Raw genomic sequence first — 22329 nt, 5'->3', positions numbered from 1 at the left:
CATTTCAATGACGTGTACCGTCTGGTGGATTCTTTACTTTCGATTAGTATTGTTCGAAAAACATGGCTTTTCAAGAGCTGAAATCGATTTCTCGGTTGATGTGTAAAAGGGTTAAATTCGGGACAGATATTTTTATTTTCCAGTTCATGCTGGTCTGGAAGTCGTCTCGCAAGGTTGTATTGTTTGTATAGAGCGGCGTGAAAAATGGGTTAGCTTGGTTTATATCGACATTTTCAAGCTGTTCTTCTGCATGAAACCACACTTCAGTTTACCTTAGGTGACGTAAAGAACACTCTGATTTCACTTGCGTGTAATTAAATCTAGTAGTAGCAACAAAAAAATCCCCAAGAAATTGTGTATTTTTCACTCATTTACTGAGCAGCAGTTTCCATGTGTGGTCTACTTACGTAGATTTGTGTTTCCGCATCTCGACTGTGTCTGTTTGGTGTTTTGGTGCAAAATTTTTGAATGAGTTTTCGTTGAAATTGTGCGTCAATCAATCACGCGTATGTCGCGTGAAGGCAACCACGGTTAACGCTTGGAGTGGACTAAATGGGAGAGTAAAAATAATAACCAAAAAAAACCTGAGTCGTGTGATCCGGCAACCCCCGAGTTGTCTGTCTGTACAAGAAGACTTTTCTTTCTGCACATTGTTTAAGCGAAAAGAATGTAGATCAACGGTTTTCTGCACATATTCTGTGCCACAGCAAGGCGTATCACGCTTTTTTAAAAAAGAAAATCAGTTTTATCACTCTTATACGTTGAGCAATTGGCACAACTGTTTGGTGGTCTGGCTTTAAGGATATTAAACGTTGCTTGCTGTCACGTTGATACATCGACTGTTTGATACTGATTTATTTTACCTGCTTAACTTTATGGCCCTACAATCTGCCGAATCGTGTGCAGTTGGCTGAGATTTGCTTTTCGTTTCCTTTCTTGCGGTGTTTGTAATTCTGTCGCAACAAATTGTGTGCCGCTGATTGTGTGGTGCACGCGATTTTTATGGTACAACTTGTAATATGAAAAAAAAAACGCTTCAAATCCATCTTCTGGTGAGATTGGGTTAATTTATTTTGTATATTATCAAAAAGACCGGGTGATTAACACATATTTATAAACTTAATTAGGTGTCGGAAGGATACCTCCCCAAGTAGCGCCGTATAAAAATGAGTTTGAGTGTCTTTTGCTGTAGACTACTGAAACCTTCCAATTCTTCCACTGGAGTAGGAAATTATTTGCGATTGTAAAGCTATTAAGCAACATCAAGTACCTGTCGTAAAGACGTACACGCTTCCTTCTCGTACTGTGTTTCCAGACGATGAATTTCTATTCCACGATTCCTTCAGCCATAAATCTGTCGCCAGCTAATCAAAATCAGTATTTTGCACCGCTACGTTCGCTGAGATAAGGATTGCCATTTTCTGACGCAGCACGCAGAAGCACGCTTATAGACGTTGGTATACGCACTACTCTATCAAAGCTAACCTTTAGCCCAAAAGACGGAGTGAAGTACAACCATATTTCCAACCACCTTCTTCATTCATTCTCTGCGTGAGGTTTGAACAACCCGATTCCGATAGCGTACAGCTTGTTGCTAGTTCCTGAGTGATCATGCAACGAAAGTATATGCACGTTTCTGGTTCGTATTTATGATCAGGTTAGTGTGTACACAAATTCCTAGCTCTCGGGCACATATTGGCCTATATCCTTGCCCCCTGCCCCGAGCCATCGATGAGTACTGGTGCTTAACCTTGAAATCTCGACGTAGAAAGTGATCTAGTGGCAAGACAAAAACCTACACACGATATGGAACTGACCCGCCCGTTCAAAGTGGTGAGTTTTAATCAATTTGCCACTGGCGGTCTAAAAGGGCGGACTCACTTACCATTAAACCAGTTCGCCAGCACCAGTGCACCGACGGTGGGAATAGGAATCCAGCTTGTTCTGTTTTTTTTTTTTTGCTGGGGTAGGTTGGAATCTGGTCTTGATCTTGCCCCGATTTGCATTAGAACTACCACGCCACGGCATATCAGAAGACCGTATCTTGGCATGCTCATAGTTTATGCCACCCTTCGTCATCTTTTCCCGTTTTCCCTCCGCCCTTAATGGTATGGTCTCGAGCACTCTTGGTCAGTCAGCACCAAAACAGTCGCGTGTTCGCCTCGCTGAGTCTATAACAGAATTCTTTAGCGCCGTGGGAGTAATTCTAGTCCCGCGGGGTAACCCATAGAGACCTTGCCACCGTTGCTGCTCGATTCAGGAAATACAGGAAATGCATAGGCGTTTGATCACCCCATGATCATGTTGTCGCATGAGGCGTGACAGTGCTGGAGTAAACCACTGCTTATCACCATCACCAATGTTTGCCACACCCCAAAACGGTCTATTGATGATGTGTTTTTTTGTGGAGCTGAAACCTTGGAACTGTGAGTACGCCAAGGAAGAGGAAAAAGAACGGCCTCGCTTCTAGTGGTTTCGTATTGCCGTTGAATCAATGTTCAAACAAGCGCAATTCTTGACCACCGCGATATGGTATCACCAAACATCATTTACCTGCAATTCCGCAATGACTTTTAGGTACAAAACTTCGATATGACGTTTTCCTTTAATTATCACGTTTATGTCTCGCTCGTGTTTGTATGTTTCAGTATGTGTGAGTGTTTCTTTTTTTGGGGTGCAACAAGAAATATCACTGATTGATATCTCTTTTTTTTAGATAACGCTGGCAAATGTTGATATACATAGGTGCAGGAAATTTTGATTGTTTCTTTCGATTTATTTTATTTATTCGCCAGCTTGTTAGGGAATCGTTTGTTGCTACATGTGAACCGTTTTGTAAATTAAAATCACACGCTTGTTTTATCACACACTCACTGTCAAATGGACTCTGCTCGAAGACGGAAGCTGGTGTCACGCTTGTTACTGAAACTTATGTCTCGTGTCTGGTCTTTACTTGGATTTGACATCAGCATGACAGTATTGCGACAGCATGATGAAGGTGGTATTACGATAAACAAATATGCACTATCATTAATTACACCTGCAAACAGGGAGAGCGATTACGTGCTGTTATAAATAGGTAAAGTTAGTTTGGTTTCTATTAATAGCCTTGATATACATCTTGTTTTTTAAATCGAAACAATTGAATGGACTGAAAATATATTTCCCTAGTTGATCCATGATTTGGACAAAATTGCAGTAATTTCCATCAACCATTCAATTTACGCTGGGATTGTCCGATTTCAATTGAAGCGTGTAAAATGGATTTGTGATCAAGGTGGGGTATATCTGCAGCAGAGTGCTCAAAAGCATGGACAAGTTTTTATTGGTAGTATTTTTGCAGAATGACATCATGCCCGGTACTTGTGGGAGGTCCGATCAGAGAGAGATCTTGCAATTCAAAAGGAAAATAAAAAAAAACAGAATATTTACATAAACAACGATATTAGGAACCAAGCTGTGAGCATTTTTTTGTGAAATAAATCTCTTAAGTATTTGAGGTTTAAGTAGAAGAATTACTCGAAATCGTTTCGGTAATAGCAGGGTAATGAAAAGATCGCGTGAAGAAGCTTTATGAATGTAATGAAATTGATCATCTAGAGGAGCATTGTTGGTGTAGATGAACCGAGTGAATTGTGATGACATCTCACAACTACAATTGATCATCCCCCAAAGGGCAAAGGTTTGACGTCATCAAAAGTGGAAAAATCATAATAAACAAATAGAGCGGATAGTAGCAGAAACTATGGATCCAGTTACTTATAAACGAAAAAAAAAATAAACTGCAGCTATATATTTAGTATCTCCGCCCTTCCCGATACTGTATCGGTTACGATGCGACAGCTGCAGTCATAAGAAGAGATCCGTAGAAACTTGACCGACAGTCGTGTGTGGCTCAATCTTCCAACGTTCGCCGGTATGACGATACACGGTTGCGAATTGTGTCATGATCAAGTTTCTTTACTTCGCTTCCTTACTGTTCCTCCAGTAGGGAAATCCAAGGGAGGCCATCGAAATTTTTAGCACAGCAAACAGTGGCAACGGAACGGAAGGACGGTTCCAATAATGCTTGTGAAACTTACTCCTTCGGTTTGCCATAAAGTGTTGATGTAACTGAGGTTTTACAGACGATAATTAAACAATTCCTGATGTCAACAGCTATAACAATAATTGAATGTTGATATAAGGCGTTACAAATAAAAAAAGCCTCTCAGGATTTTTAAGGTACTGGGCCTGTGCTTCTCTTTCCCTTTGCAAATTTATTCAATGATACTTCGCGTCGAAGAAACAAGATTTGAAGAAAGAGAAAACAAACCATTAAATACACACCCTCTGCTAAAACCCTACAACTACAGGGGCGGCGTAGAATCATGTGCGGACGACAAGGCCGTCACAGTCGGCAATGAACGTTCGCGTGATGAAGAGTACGGGACTGAATGACCACTCGGGCGGTGGTGGGAAGTGTAGCGCAAGATTATCGATGATCAAAGCACAAACCTGCTATAATAGAAAGGAGCGATGATCGGATGAGGACGGTAGAAGGTAGAAGAAAGCCAATTACAGACGAGGATGCTAGTGGCAATCATCTAAATGATGGTCCTGTTTGGTTAGCCAAAAGTAGATTCACATCCGCCCCGACGGAAGAAACGGATTCTGGGATAAAAGTAGGAAGCGTAGGTCGCGAAGATCGCGTGTCGTCTTTAAATATAACCCGTTGGCGTCGCTGTTTGGTGTGTTGGTGTGGTTTGAATGAACAAGAAGATATATAGAAAAAAAGGTACAAAAATTGGACAAAAACAAAACAGAACACATATATAAGACTCAACCAACAACGCAGTTTTAAATGAAAGAGGTAGATGAAAACAGCAAACAAGCCAACGCAGCATGTGATTTAACCGTGCAAACAGAATTAGCAAATGTAGCGGAAGATCATTGAGACGCTATGAGAGTGTAGCTTGAAGCCGAAGTCGATGAAGCCGGTGTATAGCCGAATAGGAATATTTTCTTGTTGTTGTGCACGTTAGGCACCTGCGTCTGGTTAGAGGTTGGTTTGATCAGTGCTTAGAAATCATATGGCAAATTATTTGAAATCAGGTCACATATTTATAAACTGTCGTGCGTGTTATGACTTTGACATGTGCCAGAATTACCTGCATTTCGTCTTCCCCAGGAAGAACACTTACGTTAGGTGATAAGAATTGAGTGACGAGTGAAATGGAGGAAATGTTAATTTTAAACCGCAAACACAACATTGTTTCTGCATTATCAACCAACAAAAAAAAACATTAATAGGCTATTTTAGTAGCCAAAATAAACGATCCTGAAACACGCTAGGATGATAATAGCATAAGTCAGGCTAGGTTATCTACCGCCAACCAGCCAGCCAGCAGGGAAAGAATTATTTAGTCAGATTAAATTGTCTTTATTTAATGATGTTTGTTTCTTCTGAAGTTCCTTTTATTTATGGCGTGATGCAATAGCCATCTACAAATACATAAGCGATTGCAATATATTCTATGCTTTGTAATAACGTTCCATATTTTGACTATGTATGCTACGCATTAGAGATGAGAATATTTACTCTTCTCGGAGAGTTGGAACAGATTTGAGGGAGGTTATAACAGAGCTTATAAGGATTTGAATATTTTACTCACTCTTTTGCGAGTCATAAAAATATTACTCTAACTCTAATACTTTAATTACTCCTTGGCGTCTGCCAAGTGCTCTCTGCCGACTAATAACTCACTCCTTGGGGTTTTGACTCACTCACTAGCTCTGCCAACTAATGACTCATTCTTTGGGGGTTTTGACTCACTCACTCTCTCTGCCGACTAATGACTCATTCTTTTGCATTTCAAATGTTTTGGTACTCTTTTTGGATTTTTGGGTTGTAACTCCTTTTGGATTTAAATTGTTAGTCATTAGCCGGCACTGAGAGTGAGTGGGTAAAACCGCAAAAGAGTCAGTCATCGGCACAGAGGTTGAATGAGTAAAAACGTTAAGGAGTAAGTAACAGAGTCATAAAAACTCCTCATGCTGAGTTGATACCATCAACTCCTTTGCATAATTAACGTCCCTTTTCAACAACGCAAGTGGTACCAGCTGCTTCCATATGCATATGATCGACACATTCAATGTCATTGTGGTGAAACTGAAGGTGAAATGACAATACGAAATGAAATAAGTGCGCCTATTTTTTTTTGTTTTGCTCAACTGTGTAAAGAAAGCAACGAATCTAGTGAAACAAAATTAAAGCATTTTAATGAGCTCTACGCCTGGTGCTGTTGTGCCGCGTATCATTCGCTCGATTCACCGGCACTGGCATTGAGATTTGTGTCTAGACAATCAAAATAGGAACACAACAACGTATAAAGCAATGTTCCGAAGTGCAGAAATTAAAAGTAACAACCAAAAAGTGCCACAACCGCAAAACCCGAAGAGCAGGGCTTTACGGCCGAATGATCCCGCGCTTGTCGTTCAACGCCTCGGAGCGGATCACGCGAATTGAGCACGTTATTTATTTTTTTCCACGCCACCATGCATTTCTATCAGCACCCAAGCAGTTCATCTTCGTTTTGCCGTAGATCATCGGCTGTGGTCGCGTGTAGAAAAAGGTCAACTGCGCGCAAAAAGAGACGTGTGTGGTATTTAAAGAAATGTTTGCCTCTCTCACCAACACCACATGCAAGGGTGAAATGATTTCACGCACATCGGCGAGCCGCTCATTCACAGCCCTTGCGGGAGGGGTTAGCGGAGGAAAGTTCCTTTCCCTTGGGCCGACACCGATAGGGATATTGTATGATGTGCACCACCAGCATGTGTCAAGTTCAGCTCACCAATGATTCTACCACCAGCGAGGCAAATAAATTCGATTATTTTGTTCAAAAAAACATTGCTGACCCAACCGTGAAAGGGACGGAAGTCGTCGTTATTTTATTTTTCATTCTTGATCAACAACGTGTCTCCTGGCGTGGAATGCATTATGCGAAACCTTGACCTCACTTTTGACGTATCTGGAGCCGTCTCATAAGCGGAAAGTGATTGCCCATTTGCTGTAGCAAACTGTTTAGCTTTGCTCGAGTAATATATTGTGCAATTAGTTGTACTTTATATTAGAAGGAAGTGTAAAAAGGCGTCGCACAAATATGATGACGCAAATAACCTAGAATGAACTGGTTTATTTAGTGCGACCCGTGTACGGGAACCTCCAAGTAGAAATGTATTCGTATGGTGGTGTACCCAATGGGCAAAAGAAGTTTGCAAAACAAACCGGCTAAACGGTTTGCTTGCGGCTAATCAGGATCTTTAAAAGTGTAAACCAGTTGTTACAAAGTAATTATTGATTGTATGTTTAATCACCGAAGCTGTTGCACAATCTCTCATGATCACGATACGAGTATTGCTACTATTGGGTTTTTGTAGTTTGTGCAACCATCAAAGAGTGGTAAATAAAGGGATGCTTTACAGCATGTGAGAATGAATCATCTATGTAAGGAAAAGTGGTTGTGTTCTGCCACGAGAAATCAACATCAAACTGTGTAGATAACTTTATATTTCACCTGCACTTGACCTTCGAAATGGCGATGTCCTGTCCTTTCCTGCTTTGGCTGTGTGTGCAGCAGCTGTCAGAACGTTTCGCGGCCAAGTGCAATCAACAACCGGATGTGTACTCTGGTAGAGATGTGTATGGCTGATGATGGGAGCAGACAAGTGCTCTTAGGCTGTTGGGTGTAGGTTGTCATGAGATTTAGATTGGTAATTAATCTTTTGCAGATTTTTTTCTTGGATGAAGAATTTTGTTATTTTATTCCAATTTATCATCAACACTTGTATGGCATTGCAGCAATCAACGCGTTAGCTATTGAAACCCAGTCTAATAATTTTCGTTTCCATTCTGTTTATCTTTCCAGAAATGATTATACACATCCGGAACCAAGTGGCTGTTTAAATCCAGTAAAAATATCGCCTTCCATTTTGACCGTCGACGCAATTGGATCTCGGGAAAATTGAGCTCAACGTTTGACGACACTTTACGAGATACCTGGCGGAGATTTCCTACAGGAGAAAAAAACAAACAATCAAGTTTTTGTAAATCGGTTTAACATTCTTTTAAAAAAAGCGGTTTGATCCACCGCAGTCAGGAGTGTCTGCGTAGGGTGTAGAACGCGAAATAGTCTTAATCCGTTCAGGACGGAGCAAAGTCTTCTAAAGTAGTGGCTTTCCGTTACCGGAAGGTTCCGTAACATCGTACGAGCGATACGTTTGTCTCTGGCGCGCAAGCACCACCGACAACAACCCGCCTCCAAAACCCGCTTCTTAAAACGATGGCTGTTTTTACAAAACTCTGCCTACCAGATATTGTCAAATTAAAACGCTAGTTAGTAACCGCTGTTGTGTCCATCTTCGTGTTTGTCGGTGGTCATTACAAGAATTTACTAACTTAACGTTTTTAAGGTACAATATCTGCATTCTTGGTTTTTTTTCCATTCTTTTTTCCGTTCACTCACCAACATTACTTGGTACTTCGATTATTAGTTTTCACTTCCTTTTCCCGGATAGTTTTTGCCATTTCAGAGTTACTTCACGCAGGCACCCCCCTGCATATTTGCATCCATTTTTTGTGATACTGTTTCTCTTGTTCTTTCTCATTTTGTTCCCATCATCATCCACTGGTTGGAAGATAAAGTGCAGCAATTTCGATTTGATTGCTTCCATTCTACGATTGTTGTTAGTTTCTGTTCATTGAAAGTCAATTTCATTCGGATTCCGTTACTTACCTAACCATTTTTTTAAGTGTAGCTCATACTTTAAAGTACACAATCGTATTAGGCATTACTATAAATACTTAATAGTTTTAATACTAACGCTTAGAACAGAAGCACACTGTTTGTAGCGCGGTGTGTAGTGATCATTACTGGAGAAAGAAGAAAGTAAAATCATCTTCATTGTTAGCACCAACATTTGAACGGATCGTGAGGCAGCATTTTGTTTAATTTTCGCACCCGCTAATCGTTAAGCACATAGCGTTTTCCGGTGTATGAACCACAAGAAGAAGGCAATTCTTAAACTTTTTATTGCTTCTGTAAAGCAGCACAGGTTAAAAGGAGCTCAGTTTTGGGGTGAAGAGAAGAAACCGCAAGCTACAAACAAACTCGTGTTAGAGTTTAGTATTTAGCGTAAAAAAGCGACAGCATCCTAAAGAAGACATCTTCCTTTTGAACGTGATTGAACAAGACTTGATACACCACAACCGCGCATCCCCTCTCGATCGATTTTAATTAAGTAAAAAAAAGCAAAGCTTTTCCTTGTTTTTTTTTTTGTTAAAACCATATTATCTCAGATTGTAATATTATATTGCTTGTCTCATTGTCTTTCCGGGCAGGAGGAAGTATTTTTTTAGTACGACAATTTCTGTCTGTCTCGTAAAGTTTAGTTTATCTCAAAAAACACACACACTCCACTTTTGGCTGATCGGAGCATTTCTATTCAAACGCTGGTCGGTTAATAAAAGCTTGATCCTTAATTCTTCCATCCTGTTTGGGAACGCCCTCTCAAAGGCAATCGTTTAAGTTTGTCACTGGAAATTAAAGTTTAAATCCACCCCACCCAATTGCTTGAAACCGAGCAGAATGGAACCGTTTTCATCGGATATACTGTGGCTGGTGATCTTGGGCTTCGTGATAGCGTTCATTCTGGCATTTGGCATCGGTGCCAATGATGTGGCAAACTCGTTCGGTACTAGCGTCGGCTCTGGTGTGCTGACAATACGTCAAGCCTGTTGGTTAGCTACCGTATGCGAGGTGTCTGGTGCTGTTTTGATAGGTATGTACATTGATGGAGCACTATTTCACATGTTTATTTACCTAAATGTTTCTATTTCATCCGCTTTTACAGGCTACAAAGTGTCCGATACGATGCGTAAAGGTATCCTGGAAGTAGTGATGTACAAGGGCAGCGAAATCGAACTAATGCTCGGCTGCCTGTCGGCTTTGGCAAGTTCCGCGTTGTGGCTGCTGGTAGCAACGTTCCTAAAAATGCCCATCTCCGGCACGCACAGCATCGTTGGTTCGACGATCGGGTTCAGCCTGGTCGCCCGCGGTACCCAAGGGCTGAAGTGGAACACACTGCTTACGATTATCGGTTCCTGGTTCATCTCGCCCGTACTCAGCGGTTTAGTGAGCGTGGTACTGTTCTGGATGATCCGCAAGTTTATCCTGCACGCGAAGAACCCCCTGGAAGCTGGACTGTTCTCATTGCCGCTTTTCTATGGTGCGACATTGGCTGTGAATGTTTTTAGTATCGTGCACGATGGACCAAAATGTAAGCAACCATTAGATGGTAGAGTGAAAGTAGCAAGCTAGCGCTATTCGCTAGATAGTGTGGGTGGTGCCACTTGACACTCACCACGATAATTATATCGATTCCAGTGCTGTATATGGATAACATCCCGCTGTGGGTGGCGCTCGTGGTCAGCGTGTTGCTTGGTGTCACCGTGGCAATATTGGTACGGTTGATAATTGTGCCATGGCAAAGACGCAAGATTATCAACGGTTCGGATGGAGCAAACAAGACGGAGTTCATGCTCGGTGACTCGGACGGAGACTCGTCGTCGAACGGTAGTCCGCGTCGGGCGAAGCGGCCCCTTTCCTTGGTGGCGAGTGACGGTAAACCTCTGCCGGCCATTACCGAGACGACCGAGCTAGTGTCGCTGTCCTCGCATCAACAGCAGGGCCCACAAAATGGTTTGGTCAAGAAACTGTCCAACGATCTTACATCCGGCGGTGGTATTGGTGGGCCGTACAGCTTCAATCCGGAAATTGTGAAGAAGGCTAGTAGCTTGCTTGCTGCTCAGGACAAGACCAGCCTTGACAACACAGACCTTACGGTGACGAGCTTGAACTACATCGATGAACTTCAATCGTACAACGGCAATGGACGTTTCCATCTCGGCACATATTTTGACCGTCGTAACAGTTCGAATGTTTCGCCGAAATCCCCCGACTCAGGACATCTCATCAATGGAGGATTGAAGTAAGTATGCGCTAAAGTAACAAACTGTCGCCATATAACTTATCAGGTTTCATATTTCTTACCATCAAATGTTGTATTCATAATGTATTCATAATGATTGTACATTCTAATACATATTCATAATCATTGCGCATCTTATCTTACCTTGTATGTTATCGTTTTTGCAGAGAACAACCAACCGTGATCGCGCTACAGAATGGAAAATCGCCCACCAGTCCGAAGAGTGATAGTACCCTGCCGATAACTGACTACACTCTAATGCCACAGAATGTGCTGCTGAGCGGTACTGACCAGGAGATCAAAAAGACAGATATGTGCAAGATTGAGGCAGCCGCAGGTTTGGAACATCCGCTCATCAGCGCAACGCTTTCGCCAAACTCGAGCAAAGTACCATTGATTGGTGCAAAGGAAGGCTCAGAGGAAGACAACCGACGGCAAAAAACAGTTGAAGAGAGCGAAGACGTATCGAAACTATTTTCCTTCCTGCAAGTACTTACTGCTACGTTTGGAAGCTTTGCGCACGGTGGTAATGATGTGAGGTAGGTACCTGCGTGAACAAACGCATATACGTTCGTAATGGTTACTAATTTCGGTTTGTTAACACTTTATTATCTCTTACAGCAATGCTATTGGGCCACTGATCGCTTTGTTTATGATTTATCGCGAAGGTTCGGTACTGCAACAGTCGGAAACTCCTTTATTGATACTGTTATACGGCGGATTGGGCATTTCTGTTGGTCTATGGCTGTGGGGTCGACGTGTGATCGAAACGATCGGTAATGATCTCACAAAAATTACTCCATCTACGTAAGTATCTTAGCAAGTCGGAAAGTTACTACCTTTTTTGTACCAAGTTGCAGATAAATAACTGGCTATGTTTGTTTTTTTTTTCTTATTTTAGTGGTTTTACCATCGAAATCGGTGCCGCCCTAACCGTGTTAATCGCGTCCAAGATCGGTTTACCCATTTCCACGACCCATTGCAAGGTGGGTTCGGTCGTATTTGTTGGCCAAGCGAACTCACGGCCAATGTCGGGCGGAAGCAGTAAACATTCGCATCATGCCGTCACAGCGCAACAGAAAGCCGTTGATTGGGGATTGTTCCGTAACATCGTGTACGCTTGGGTAGTTACTGTTCCGGTAGCGGCCCTATTAAGTGCTGGTTTCATGATGGCCCTACGCGCTATAGTGTTACCCTAAGCAAGAGCGGACAGCATAAATTCCAACCGTTAGTAGAAGAACAGCAATAATAAAGTGACAGAAAAGCAAAATGCACCAGCGGTACGTTAGGAAATTGCAAAACGGACAGCGTCAGTATTGCGTCATATGCCCGGCGCAAATGAATTCAAACAAACATGCACTGTCATACTCAGCGAATGCAACAGACGCGGACGAAATGGAATGCTGTTTAGAGAACATCGAAGGTCACTTAATCTTATCTCCAGAACTTTAGTTACTTAAGCAACATCTTTAAGATAGAAATAATTTTTGTACTGCAATAGTGTTAGTTCATTCTCATCTCAGAACATGATTTTCGTACACCACTAGTCTCCAAGAGGAAGGTTACAGGGTTTTTTTTAACTGGATTATACACGAGGAGAAAGCTTTAGTCGTTTTTGATAGGATGCAGAGAGTAGCGTTCTTTCTATCCTTCCTTTTTCAAGTTCGAAGCATGGTTTTATCTTTGCGGAGCACTAGCAGTATCGCCATCATTCGTCAGGCTAGTTCCAATTTTCCTGAAGTAAGTTGTAATTTTATCATTTCTCTCACTAGGTATAGCAAAACAAAAAAACAGTTCAATGCTACGGTATTTGCACTATGCAGACAGTACAAGAGCTGTTACGGGCCCTTTGCTTAGCAAAGTAAAACTTTAAGTGCGTGGATAAGGCAGACGGGCATCTGTTGCGGGACGAACAGATAACACAGTGTTCGGATTGTGCAATGCGGCAGTTACGGTCAACTAAAGCACATTCGCATTGAGTGATGTTGATCAGACTCTACATAGCACGGTAAACATGAAACGTACATGAATAGTTACATCGATAAGCAGCAGTAAGGAAAAAAATATCAGAAAATCGTGGTATTGATGAGTGTAGCATACATCGATAACAATTAGCGAAAAACACAACAAACCCATTAACACAGATCGTAGAGATATTCTAATTTACTGATCGTTAGCAGATAGTGAACCAGCAGTAAAAGCTAGTGTAGAGTGAGATTCTATGTAGCGTTATGAGTCGTGCAGATAAAAATATCAGCATAAACATTAAAACAAAAAAAACACACACACAAAATCTGCCAGCTCAAGCAACCTAAATGCCGTACAAATATGGCGGGAAACCATTAAAAACACAAGAAAAAAATATGAAGCCTTTTATTTTCTCTTCCGCGCGTGTGTGTGTGTGCGTACGAGCAAAACAACTTGTAGGTGTGATGTTTTCTCAATTTTTCCGGTTTTTTTTTACTGCAAAGAAAATGTACGTGCACCGTAGATTTTGTTCCCCCGTTTTACATTCATTCGGTATCCCGAACACAAGGTCGCACATAACATATTGATGAAAATGTGTCAATTGCTAACACTGTTCATTGTTCCACGGTCGGTCAGTTAGTATGGAAAACAATTAAATGTGGCAAACAGTGTCTGTTGGAATTATCAAATTACGGTGAATGCCACCCTGTGCTCTCATCATCAACCATTGACAATGCTAATGCTGCCAAATTGTTGCTTTTCATTTTCCTGATGCAATACACAACTTACGCTCAACTTTACTCGAACGCCAAATTATATCTGTAATCGAATATTTCTGCAAATGTCCATTTGTCACACGGTGCAAAAAGCGATCGAATGCTTCGAGTTTAGCTACAGAGCTCCTAATGCTGTGTGCCGTAACGAAATAGAAAATCCCGATTTGTTGTAAACAAACACAGCTACCAATATGAAGATCTCCATAGGGAAGTAGTTTTGTGTACTATCTAGGTTGTAAAATCCGATCGCTTCCGCAGCCAATCCATCCTAGGCAATACATGTTCCGTAGATTCCGTCCTTGTGGAATCCGTGTGTAAACAGGCGCGTAGTCATAGCTGCATAGTTGGCGCGACAAGTTCTGTTTACAAACCGTCAGCCTACTGATAATACCGATAGCATTGTAGTACTGGTCCAAGTAAGAAGAAAATGAAAATAACAACACAAACTAGCGAAGGATAAAGCAAAGCTCAGCGAAGAACAACTCGGTATCATCTGCAGATGTACTTATCGAGCAGCATATAACTTGTGTGAAGCGATGAAGCGAGGCAAAAAACAATGTCAAAAAAACAAAAAAAACCAGCAAACAGAAAAGGAAAGACAGTTTAAAATGAAAATTAGCCAATGTGATTATACAAAAAAAAACTCACCGTAATAGTTAACGCGGGGATCTCTTTAGGGTAAGAGTCTCTTTCCTACTCTGCAACCCCCCGTGTGTATCGATGTGTATTGTTACTATGTAAAGTGAAGAGTGCCGAGTGATGGTGCTAAAACAAAATGTTCCCTATCGTCACCTCGTCATTTGACCGTTGTTAAGCATATTACATGTTGAATTGAGAATGCAATTTCCCGGATAGCTGCTATGCAGATTCCATCCAAATGCAGTGTTAGTTGAAGATATGAATGAAAGAGAAAGCAAGGAAAACCAAACACCCGTCATTAAGAAGAGAAGAAAAAAAACTAAACAAAGGAAAAAACTCAAGCAAATGAAAATAGAAGACAAAACACATAAACATTACAGTAAAGTTCTGGATGTTGTAGAAAAGGTGAAACCTAGCGATGAACTCGATTAAAGGTTAAGAAGTTAAAAAGGTGTTGCTAACTAACGTTTTCGATGTGACAATTTGATCGTGTAGTATTTTGTTTTTCCCTTACTTTACCATTGACTATGGTAGGAATTGAATCTTCTATAGTTTTTTCTTCTTCAGCTTACCTGACAGCAAAGCTTTGGTTTAACAGAAGAAATATTCTTTTTTATGTAATATTTTACATTAATTTTTATACATTTTTTTTGTACACTAACGTTCACTATTGCTTGGGGTGCGTTTATGTGTTTTCGATTATATTTTAATAAGAGAAAAATTGTAGGGAAACCTTCACCATGAGACTGTACCGTAAATTTGTCGAGAACTCAAACAATTAACTGAACAATGAATCGGAAAAGTAAAAGATTTTTTTTAGATACTAGTACATTTACTTCTCGTATCGAATTTTAGTGCTTGCCACGAATTGTGTGGGCTACAAATGTCGATCATGTACACAAAATATTCATTCTGCGCTAGAGAAACTCTTTTTTGGGACAATTATTATTATTTTAAATTAGTGAAAATTTATCACAAGAAGTACATTTGTTTAACTTCTTCGATTTTCCGAAGTCAGCCGTATCAATTTTTCGATAATGTTGCATAAGCATGAAGTCTAGCGAAAGGCACTCCTAATTGCGCAATTTACACTGTAGATGTGCAGCTCCTTCACAGCCACTCATAAAATCCTATCACATCAACAACCTTAATGCTAGAATGTGTTTAGTATACGGTGTTATGTGTAGCAAACCGTTAAAACATACGCTGTCCGCTTTTAACCATCGTCACCACTTGATGGCGACTCGCCACCACATGGCGATGGTTTACGTTTGATTGTACGTAGTTTGGTTTTCCGTGCAGGATTTGATCACATGCTGTGTTGTCTAAAATGAATTATTTAACGCTTATAACAGTTCTTGTGTGTCCAATACTTTGATACATCTTTCATCGTGCAAATATGTTTTTTTTCTTCTTTCATTCAGTTTTGGATTGTTAAGTTCCAAATATTCAAACATCCTTCGGGAGTGCGATAACAAAGCTTCATTAAAACGAAGACTCCCAAAAGGCTCACTAGGAGTAACCAGAAATGTAAATGTGCTAAACAACAAATACGATAAGAGCGTTATTTTCGACGTGCAAAAAAAAAATACACAAACCAGAAAACCCAACAACAATACAGTAGAAAGAAAAACAGGGGTCATGACTATTTGAAGCATAATACATAACAAAACCCGCTGCGTAAAGGAGAAATTGAACCCAAAACATCTTTCAAAATAGGAAAAGTGATACATCAAAGTGAAAGTGAAACTAAAAAGAAACGCAAAAAAATTGTGACATGCGATGAAAAATGCAATTGAGAAAAGCAGATTGTAAACATGTTGAAGGATACGGATTGTTATACCAAACAGTAATAGCGAAGTGCGTGAAAGCTTGGTTGGCACGTGGCGTTTAAGGGACACACAATTACCTGATAGCAAGATAATAAGTAAGCAACGAACGGCGGAAGGCAGGAAAAAGGTGGGGGAAGAAAATACATTTTCTTCCCAAAAACGTGCGACCAACAGCTGTTCCAGGCTAGACACAGGAAACGCGGTCTTAGAGGAAAGATTGAGTACGTGTGAAAGAGATTCCAATAGAAACAATCGACATACAGTTTCTAATCGGTATGTGTAAGCTGCGTGAAACCAATGTAAAAGAGCGGAAAAAAACCAGTACAAGAATGAAAGAGCTCTCAAAATCAATAAATTAAGTCTGAAACACTACACAAACGGAAGATGCTGCTGAGGAGCTGATTTATTTACACATGAGAAAAAAAGGTGAATAAACATTCGTTCGACTTGTGGTTAAACCACAAGTGAAGGTAAAGGTTTTTGTTTTGTTTTTGGGCCTTCTAGGGATCCCAGCCGGTCAAGGCAGCCTCGAAGAACGTGTTGGACTAATGAAATTTGTAAATGAGATATATTTGTTGTGCAGTGCATTTCCCCAAAGAATGTTGTGCTTTATATGCCTACATTTTACATGCCATAAATGTAAGAACGGATTTAAACGAGAGGAGCAAAAAGTTCTTGTCGTTGAATTGTTTTTTTACGAAACTTTTTTTCATTCGTCGCCCAACCGAAGTAGAGGCGCTCGCTTCGGTAATTATAGTTGTGTTTGTGTGGTGCGATAACGAAGCAGAAGAGATAATGATCATGAGATAAGGAGTAATTGTGATCAGTAGCGATCGGACAGCGTCACATTAGAGTTGTGAAAAAAAATCTCGCGGTACATTGAACTGCTGTACATTGAAGTGTTGCTTTTTTTGGTACCAAAAAGTGAAATCCTTTCGTTGGGGATACAAAGAATGATTAGTATATTAATTCTTGTATTCATATGATGCTTAAAAGTAAAAGGTTTTTGTTTTGCACGTGTTCAAATTGTTGCCGGCGTTGGCGTGGGTTTGTGTTGTTAGCAAGTGTAACTATGCGTGCACTAGGCTAGCACATTATTTGCACTTGTGTTTGTGTTGTGCCTTTTGACAACGGGTTTTTTTGTCATAAGACCATGCCATTGGTGTTTGTTCTTTTTGTTCTTTCGTAACCTCCGTGTTAGCTTCGGCTAGTTCGAAAAATTTGGAAAAAATAAAAAAAAATCTTTCGGTACATGTGGGTGAGAAGCGGCTCTCCTTGCAAGTGTTGGTTGTTTTTTTGGTGCCAGAAGGTTATGTCAATTTTTTAATGAGCTTATTGCTTATACCGTGTATTGGAAAATGTTGCCATTGATACCGTGTGTGGTCTTTTAAATGTGTGTGTAAGTGAAACTAGTTAAAGAAAAATGCGAAGTACAGTATTGTCCTTTGAAGATAAGTGTTACCGTCTGATGTGAAGTTCTTTCTGATCCTTAAACTATATTGATACGCATCGCTAGGTTCGGTTCCAAATAGTAAAGCACGGTCTTGTGAAAGAATGAATAGTTTATTAAAGAACATTATCGGCGATAAATCTGTACTTCCAGGTGAGAGCTAAACTTTTAAAATCACTTAACATTTAACGAAATATCCATTTACCATTGTTGACTGTTTCTTCCCCAGGGGCTATACGTTAAAGCCAAGTTTTTCTACTAAGCCGTAAAGGATGATAGAACAGCAATGTTACCAATGCGAAAGATGTTAAAGGAAAACAAATGTGTGGCCTGTTCGAGCTACTATCAGTGTTCGGTGTTGTTAGTGCATTTGGTATCGATTCTTGCTTAAGTTGAGGCGAACTAGTTGCCAGTGTGTTTGACATTGAATCCTCCGAGAAATCAGGTAAGTTGTTAATCGTTTCATTATTTACTCTCACCGTTTCTTCTATCGTAACCGATTGTGTAAGACTTGAATCTGTTGAAAGTATATCTGTTGGATTATGTTCACTTTCCGCCAAGCCACTTGGGCTGTCTGTTGTAGAAAATGTTGGTGAAGCGGTAACCAATGCTAGGATCGTGATCGCTGCACTCGATGACATCTCCAATCCCTCTTCCGTCGTATGGTTCGTTAGGAAATGGGATATAATGACAGATGCATCGCTTGCACTGGGCGATACATATGTCTCCTCCGTTGTAAACGCTTCAGAAGAAGCTTCTTCATCAGTAGTAAGCCTTACGGTGGTGATCGCCTCCGTCGTTTCGATCTGTTCTGTTTCAGTAGACATCGCGGTTGTTTCAGTAGACTGTAGTGAATTCTCGCTATTTGTACTTGTTGCCATAACATTTGTCGAAATTTCTTCAACTGAAACATCCATATTTGCGCTTGTTGTTGTAACAGTTTGAGAAAGCTGCGTTATTTCCTCTTCTTTTACTGTATTAACACTCCTGTTGGACGATAATTCAACTGCGATTTCTTCGCCAACCTCTGTAAAGATCACAGTTACGGTTGTTATTCTTACCGATTCTTCGGTGGTAGTGTAAGCTTCTTGTTCTGTTAATGTTGTGGTTCGCATTTCAACTGTTGTTGTTGTGAACTCTGGATCCGTTTGAGCTGCCGGTTCATCCGTGTTTAATATTTGTTCATTACTGCTTTCGGAAATAACACTAATACTTGCTGCTGGTTCACCTGTCGTACTAAACAGATCACGTCCGGTAGTCGTTCTTGGTTCAAAAGATACCTCCGAAACTCTTTCTGTTGTCGTTGTATCATAAACTACTGTTTCTGCTTCAGTTGTTTCATTACTTTGTAATCTGATCGCTTCTGTAACTTCTGTTGAGGTACTTGTTACCATCACCGTAGGTTCTTCGGAGAAAGCAATGCTGGTGGCTGTTATAATTTCTGCAAAGTTTGTGGTCGTTTCGCTAGTTTCCGTAACAGTTATAAACTCGGAGGTAGAATAAGACTGAGTTGTACCTAATTCTTCGCGATCGACGGTATTACTTGTGTCTGACGTAACAGTGATTGTAGTGAGGTCATTTTCTGTAGAAATTTTTGAATGTAACGTAGTTGTGCTAATCTCAGTTACAATATCACTCTCTGTCGTAGTATCTTCTGCAGCGTTTAAATCTTTTGTAGAAGAAATTGTAGTTAAAACAGCGGCCATAGTTGTTTCTCGATCTACCATCTGTGAGCTGTAATAAATTGTGGTTGTTTCGGCTGCTGTTGTTACACTCTCCGTGATATTCACCGTAGTTGTGAAGGTGGTTTCGGTTGCACTTTCTGTCGTTTCTGTGAACAATAACGCATCGGTGGGTGTGATCTCTGTGTGATCTATCACGATCGGTTCAGTTATGGGGATTGTTTGTGTAGTTGTAAAAATTGTTGAATCGACCATTTCTTCCGTTACTACTGATAACGCTTCTACTGACGACACTGTAGTGGACGTAGAAGCACCAATTTCTGTTGTCAAAAATTCTTCACTTTCTGTTACTGTTGTTACGGTGGTTGGTACTGTAATATCAGTAAATAACGTATCACTTTCAAAATGTTGGCTCAAAGTTGTAGTATCAGTTATGATTTCTGTTGTTTGTGCCGAGCTAGAAACAATGGTTTCTGTCGTTTCCGTTGCACTTTCCGTTAGCATTTCCGTTGTTGCAGCTTGCTCAGAACCAGCCGTAGTTACAGAGGTTGTTGAAAACTCTTTGTAAGTAGTCTCATTTAAATCGACTGCTGTACTAGCATACTCATCAGTATTTGGTTGTATAGTAATAGGCAAAATGGTGGTTGTTGTTTCTGTTTCAAGCAGAATTTGACCATCCTGGGTTGATGAAATTGTTGCAACATCAGATGTCTCATTTTTATCACTGAAAATGGTTGATGTTACTTCATTTCCAATTAGATTTTGACCGTTCTCTGCTGATGATGTTGTTATAACATCAGATTTATCATTTTTATCACTTAAAATGGTTTTTGTTACTTCATTTCCAATTAGATTTTGAACATTCTCTGCTGATGATGTTGGTGTAACATCAGATTTATCATTTTTATCATTGTATATGGTTGATGATGTTTCATTTCCCATTAGATTTTGACCATCCTGGGGTGATGAAATTGTTGTAACACCGGTTGTCTCATCATTATCATCCAAATTATTTGTTGTTATCGATTTTTCACCATACACAGTAGCAGTCTCTTCTTTAGGTTGGATATCTTTCGTTGACATCTTTGGCATTAGTTGTGTAGTTAAATCAACTACAGCTGTATCGACTTCCATTGTTGATGTTGGGTGATTTCGCATAACATGATCGTTTGGTGAAGAAACATGTAAACCATCGACTACGATTGTACTGATGTGCTCCGTTGTTTGCTCTGAAGTAGTAGTAGTAGCAATCTCAGTAGTAATAAGCACTTCTTCCAACTTTTTTGTCGTTGAAATGTCTTGTACAGCAGTAACTTCCTCATCCGGCAAACTATTAGTTGAAATAATCGTAACTTTTTGTACCGTTTGCGTCGTCTGCTCGACTGTATCAGGGCTTCCCGTTGATTCGGTGTTTCGCACTTCACTAATATCCGTATGGCTGCTTACAGTGATGTTGCGCAACTGTTGCTCTTCCTCCGATTCCTCAATCAAAGGATCGATCCGATCACCATCGATTCCGAGATCCGAAAATTCCACCTTATTCAACACCCTTGCGCTGTATGGAGGGAAAAGTTTCAAAACCATTGCGTTTAATAACTTGAGGATCACTAACGGCTAAAATTGAAAACTCAAACTATCACTAGAATATCTCACCTTTCGTAAAATAAAGGACTTCCAGTTGTTAAGCCTAACGCAAAGGTAATACAAATTACCGAAAGTATAGCACGCTCCATGACTATTTCTGTTTTTTTTTGTTACAAATACACAAATATCACAAGTTTTAACACAAATCAATGTAATGATGAACACAGATTTAGCAAGTGGTTTTTGGCAACATACTTATTGCTGTTGCTGAACAAAGCGTTTCTTGCATTGAGCTTTACGTTTCTGTTGCACTTCACCTCACAAATGAACAAACTTCCGTGATTGTGACCCGTTTTTATGATGTTTTATCTTCGGTTGAGATGGAAGGATGTAGCGGATTCACATTTCACGCACATCACTAAGACGCCTATCTATCGTTCCGCCAAATTAGCGAGATGGCGTTTTGACGAAATGACTCAATTTGCTCACTGCTGACTAATCCGATGTAATATGACGGGGGTTTGCAGCAAAATTTATGACACACTTTACCCAACACACCAATGTCTGTGGGCGCAGCCACCGGCAGTTAACAACTGAATCCTGCATGCCGGCTGGCCGATGTATCTGGTCTGACGTTATCCATATTGCCGGTGGCACCTGTCGCGTCTCTTGCCGGTATTACCTGGTGATTGATTTTTATCGAACCGTACCCGGCAGGTGATTAGCTTACCGCATCGTCCTCCAACGTCTCGGAACACCAAGTACGTACACCTCTTCACGTGTTTGTAATGAGACCTAGGCACCGGGTAATCATACACACGGTGTAAGCGCCATTACTGCACCTGTATAATGAGGTCCTTTAAGGGTAATCTCATCTCCCAGCGGTAAAACTTGGTGTACTTTCACTCCTTTCTTTGCTTGTGTGAGTAAACAACCAAGCAGCATGGCGCTAATGCGAGGTAGTCAATAGTCATTGTCTGGTCATATGCTTTCCAGCCTTTGCCGTCTGTTACCCCCTGGAACGTCTCCGTCAGCGTTCCTAACCTCAAATGTAATGTTGGACATAAAAAATGGATAGCGGTCTAAATGGAACTCATACTAAAAACGGCTCAATTACTTCCGACGCTGTGACACACTGAGTGATCCGTGTGCTAGAACTGTCTATTTGTTCGATGTCTTTCTAGTCCTATGATGGATCACACTGTTACAAGTGTTTAAAGGCCAATAGAGAACATTCTTTTTTGTATACCTACGTAAGAGTCTCATAATGTCCTATGTAATGGTCACATATTAGATCCGTTTTGGTTGGGGAGGTTTTGCTAGCACAAAATCATTGTTAATCCATTGCTGGATGGACTCGTTGTCAG

At 40.6% G+C, this 22329-nt stretch overlaps 2 protein-coding genes across 3 annotated transcripts in view; both read left to right on the top strand.

Annotated features, from left to right (window-relative positions):
• The window catches only part of LOC125761840 (sodium-dependent phosphate transporter 1-A), a 44351-nt gene extending 28177 nt beyond the window's left edge, over positions 1 to 16174 (top strand). For both annotated transcript variants that reach the window (XM_049423377.1, XM_049423375.1), the window contains exons 2-7: positions 7911 to 9822; positions 9895 to 10320; positions 10428 to 11031; positions 11199 to 11570; positions 11653 to 11838; positions 11933 to 16174. In XM_049423377.1, the coding sequence (XP_049279334.1) occupies positions 9630 to 9822; positions 9895 to 10320; positions 10428 to 11031; positions 11199 to 11570; positions 11653 to 11838; positions 11933 to 12230 (2079 nt within the window). In that variant the 5' untranslated portion in view covers positions 7911 to 9629 and the 3' untranslated portion in view covers positions 12231 to 16174. The remainder of the gene's footprint in view (positions 1 to 7910; positions 9823 to 9894; positions 10321 to 10427; positions 11032 to 11198; positions 11571 to 11652; positions 11839 to 11932) is intronic.
• Positions 16175 to 18037: 1863 nt separating this feature from the next.
• The window catches only part of LOC125761834 (tyrosine-protein phosphatase 10D), a 117238-nt gene continuing 112946 nt past the window's right edge, over positions 18038 to 22329 (top strand). Inside the window, exon 1 of the mRNA XM_049423357.1 lies at positions 18038 to 18141. The gene's annotated coding sequence lies outside the window, so the exon portion shown is untranslated. The remainder of the gene's footprint in view (positions 18142 to 22329) is intronic.

This window comes from Anopheles funestus, chromosome 2RL (genome assembly GCF_943734845.2).
Source record: "Anopheles funestus chromosome 2RL, idAnoFuneDA-416_04, whole genome shotgun sequence".
In the NCBI taxonomy this organism is placed as follows: Eukaryota; Metazoa; Arthropoda; class Insecta; order Diptera; family Culicidae; genus Anopheles; species Anopheles funestus.
Note: the sequence above shows the minus strand (reverse complement) of the source record. Positions and strands in the feature narration are given on the sequence as shown.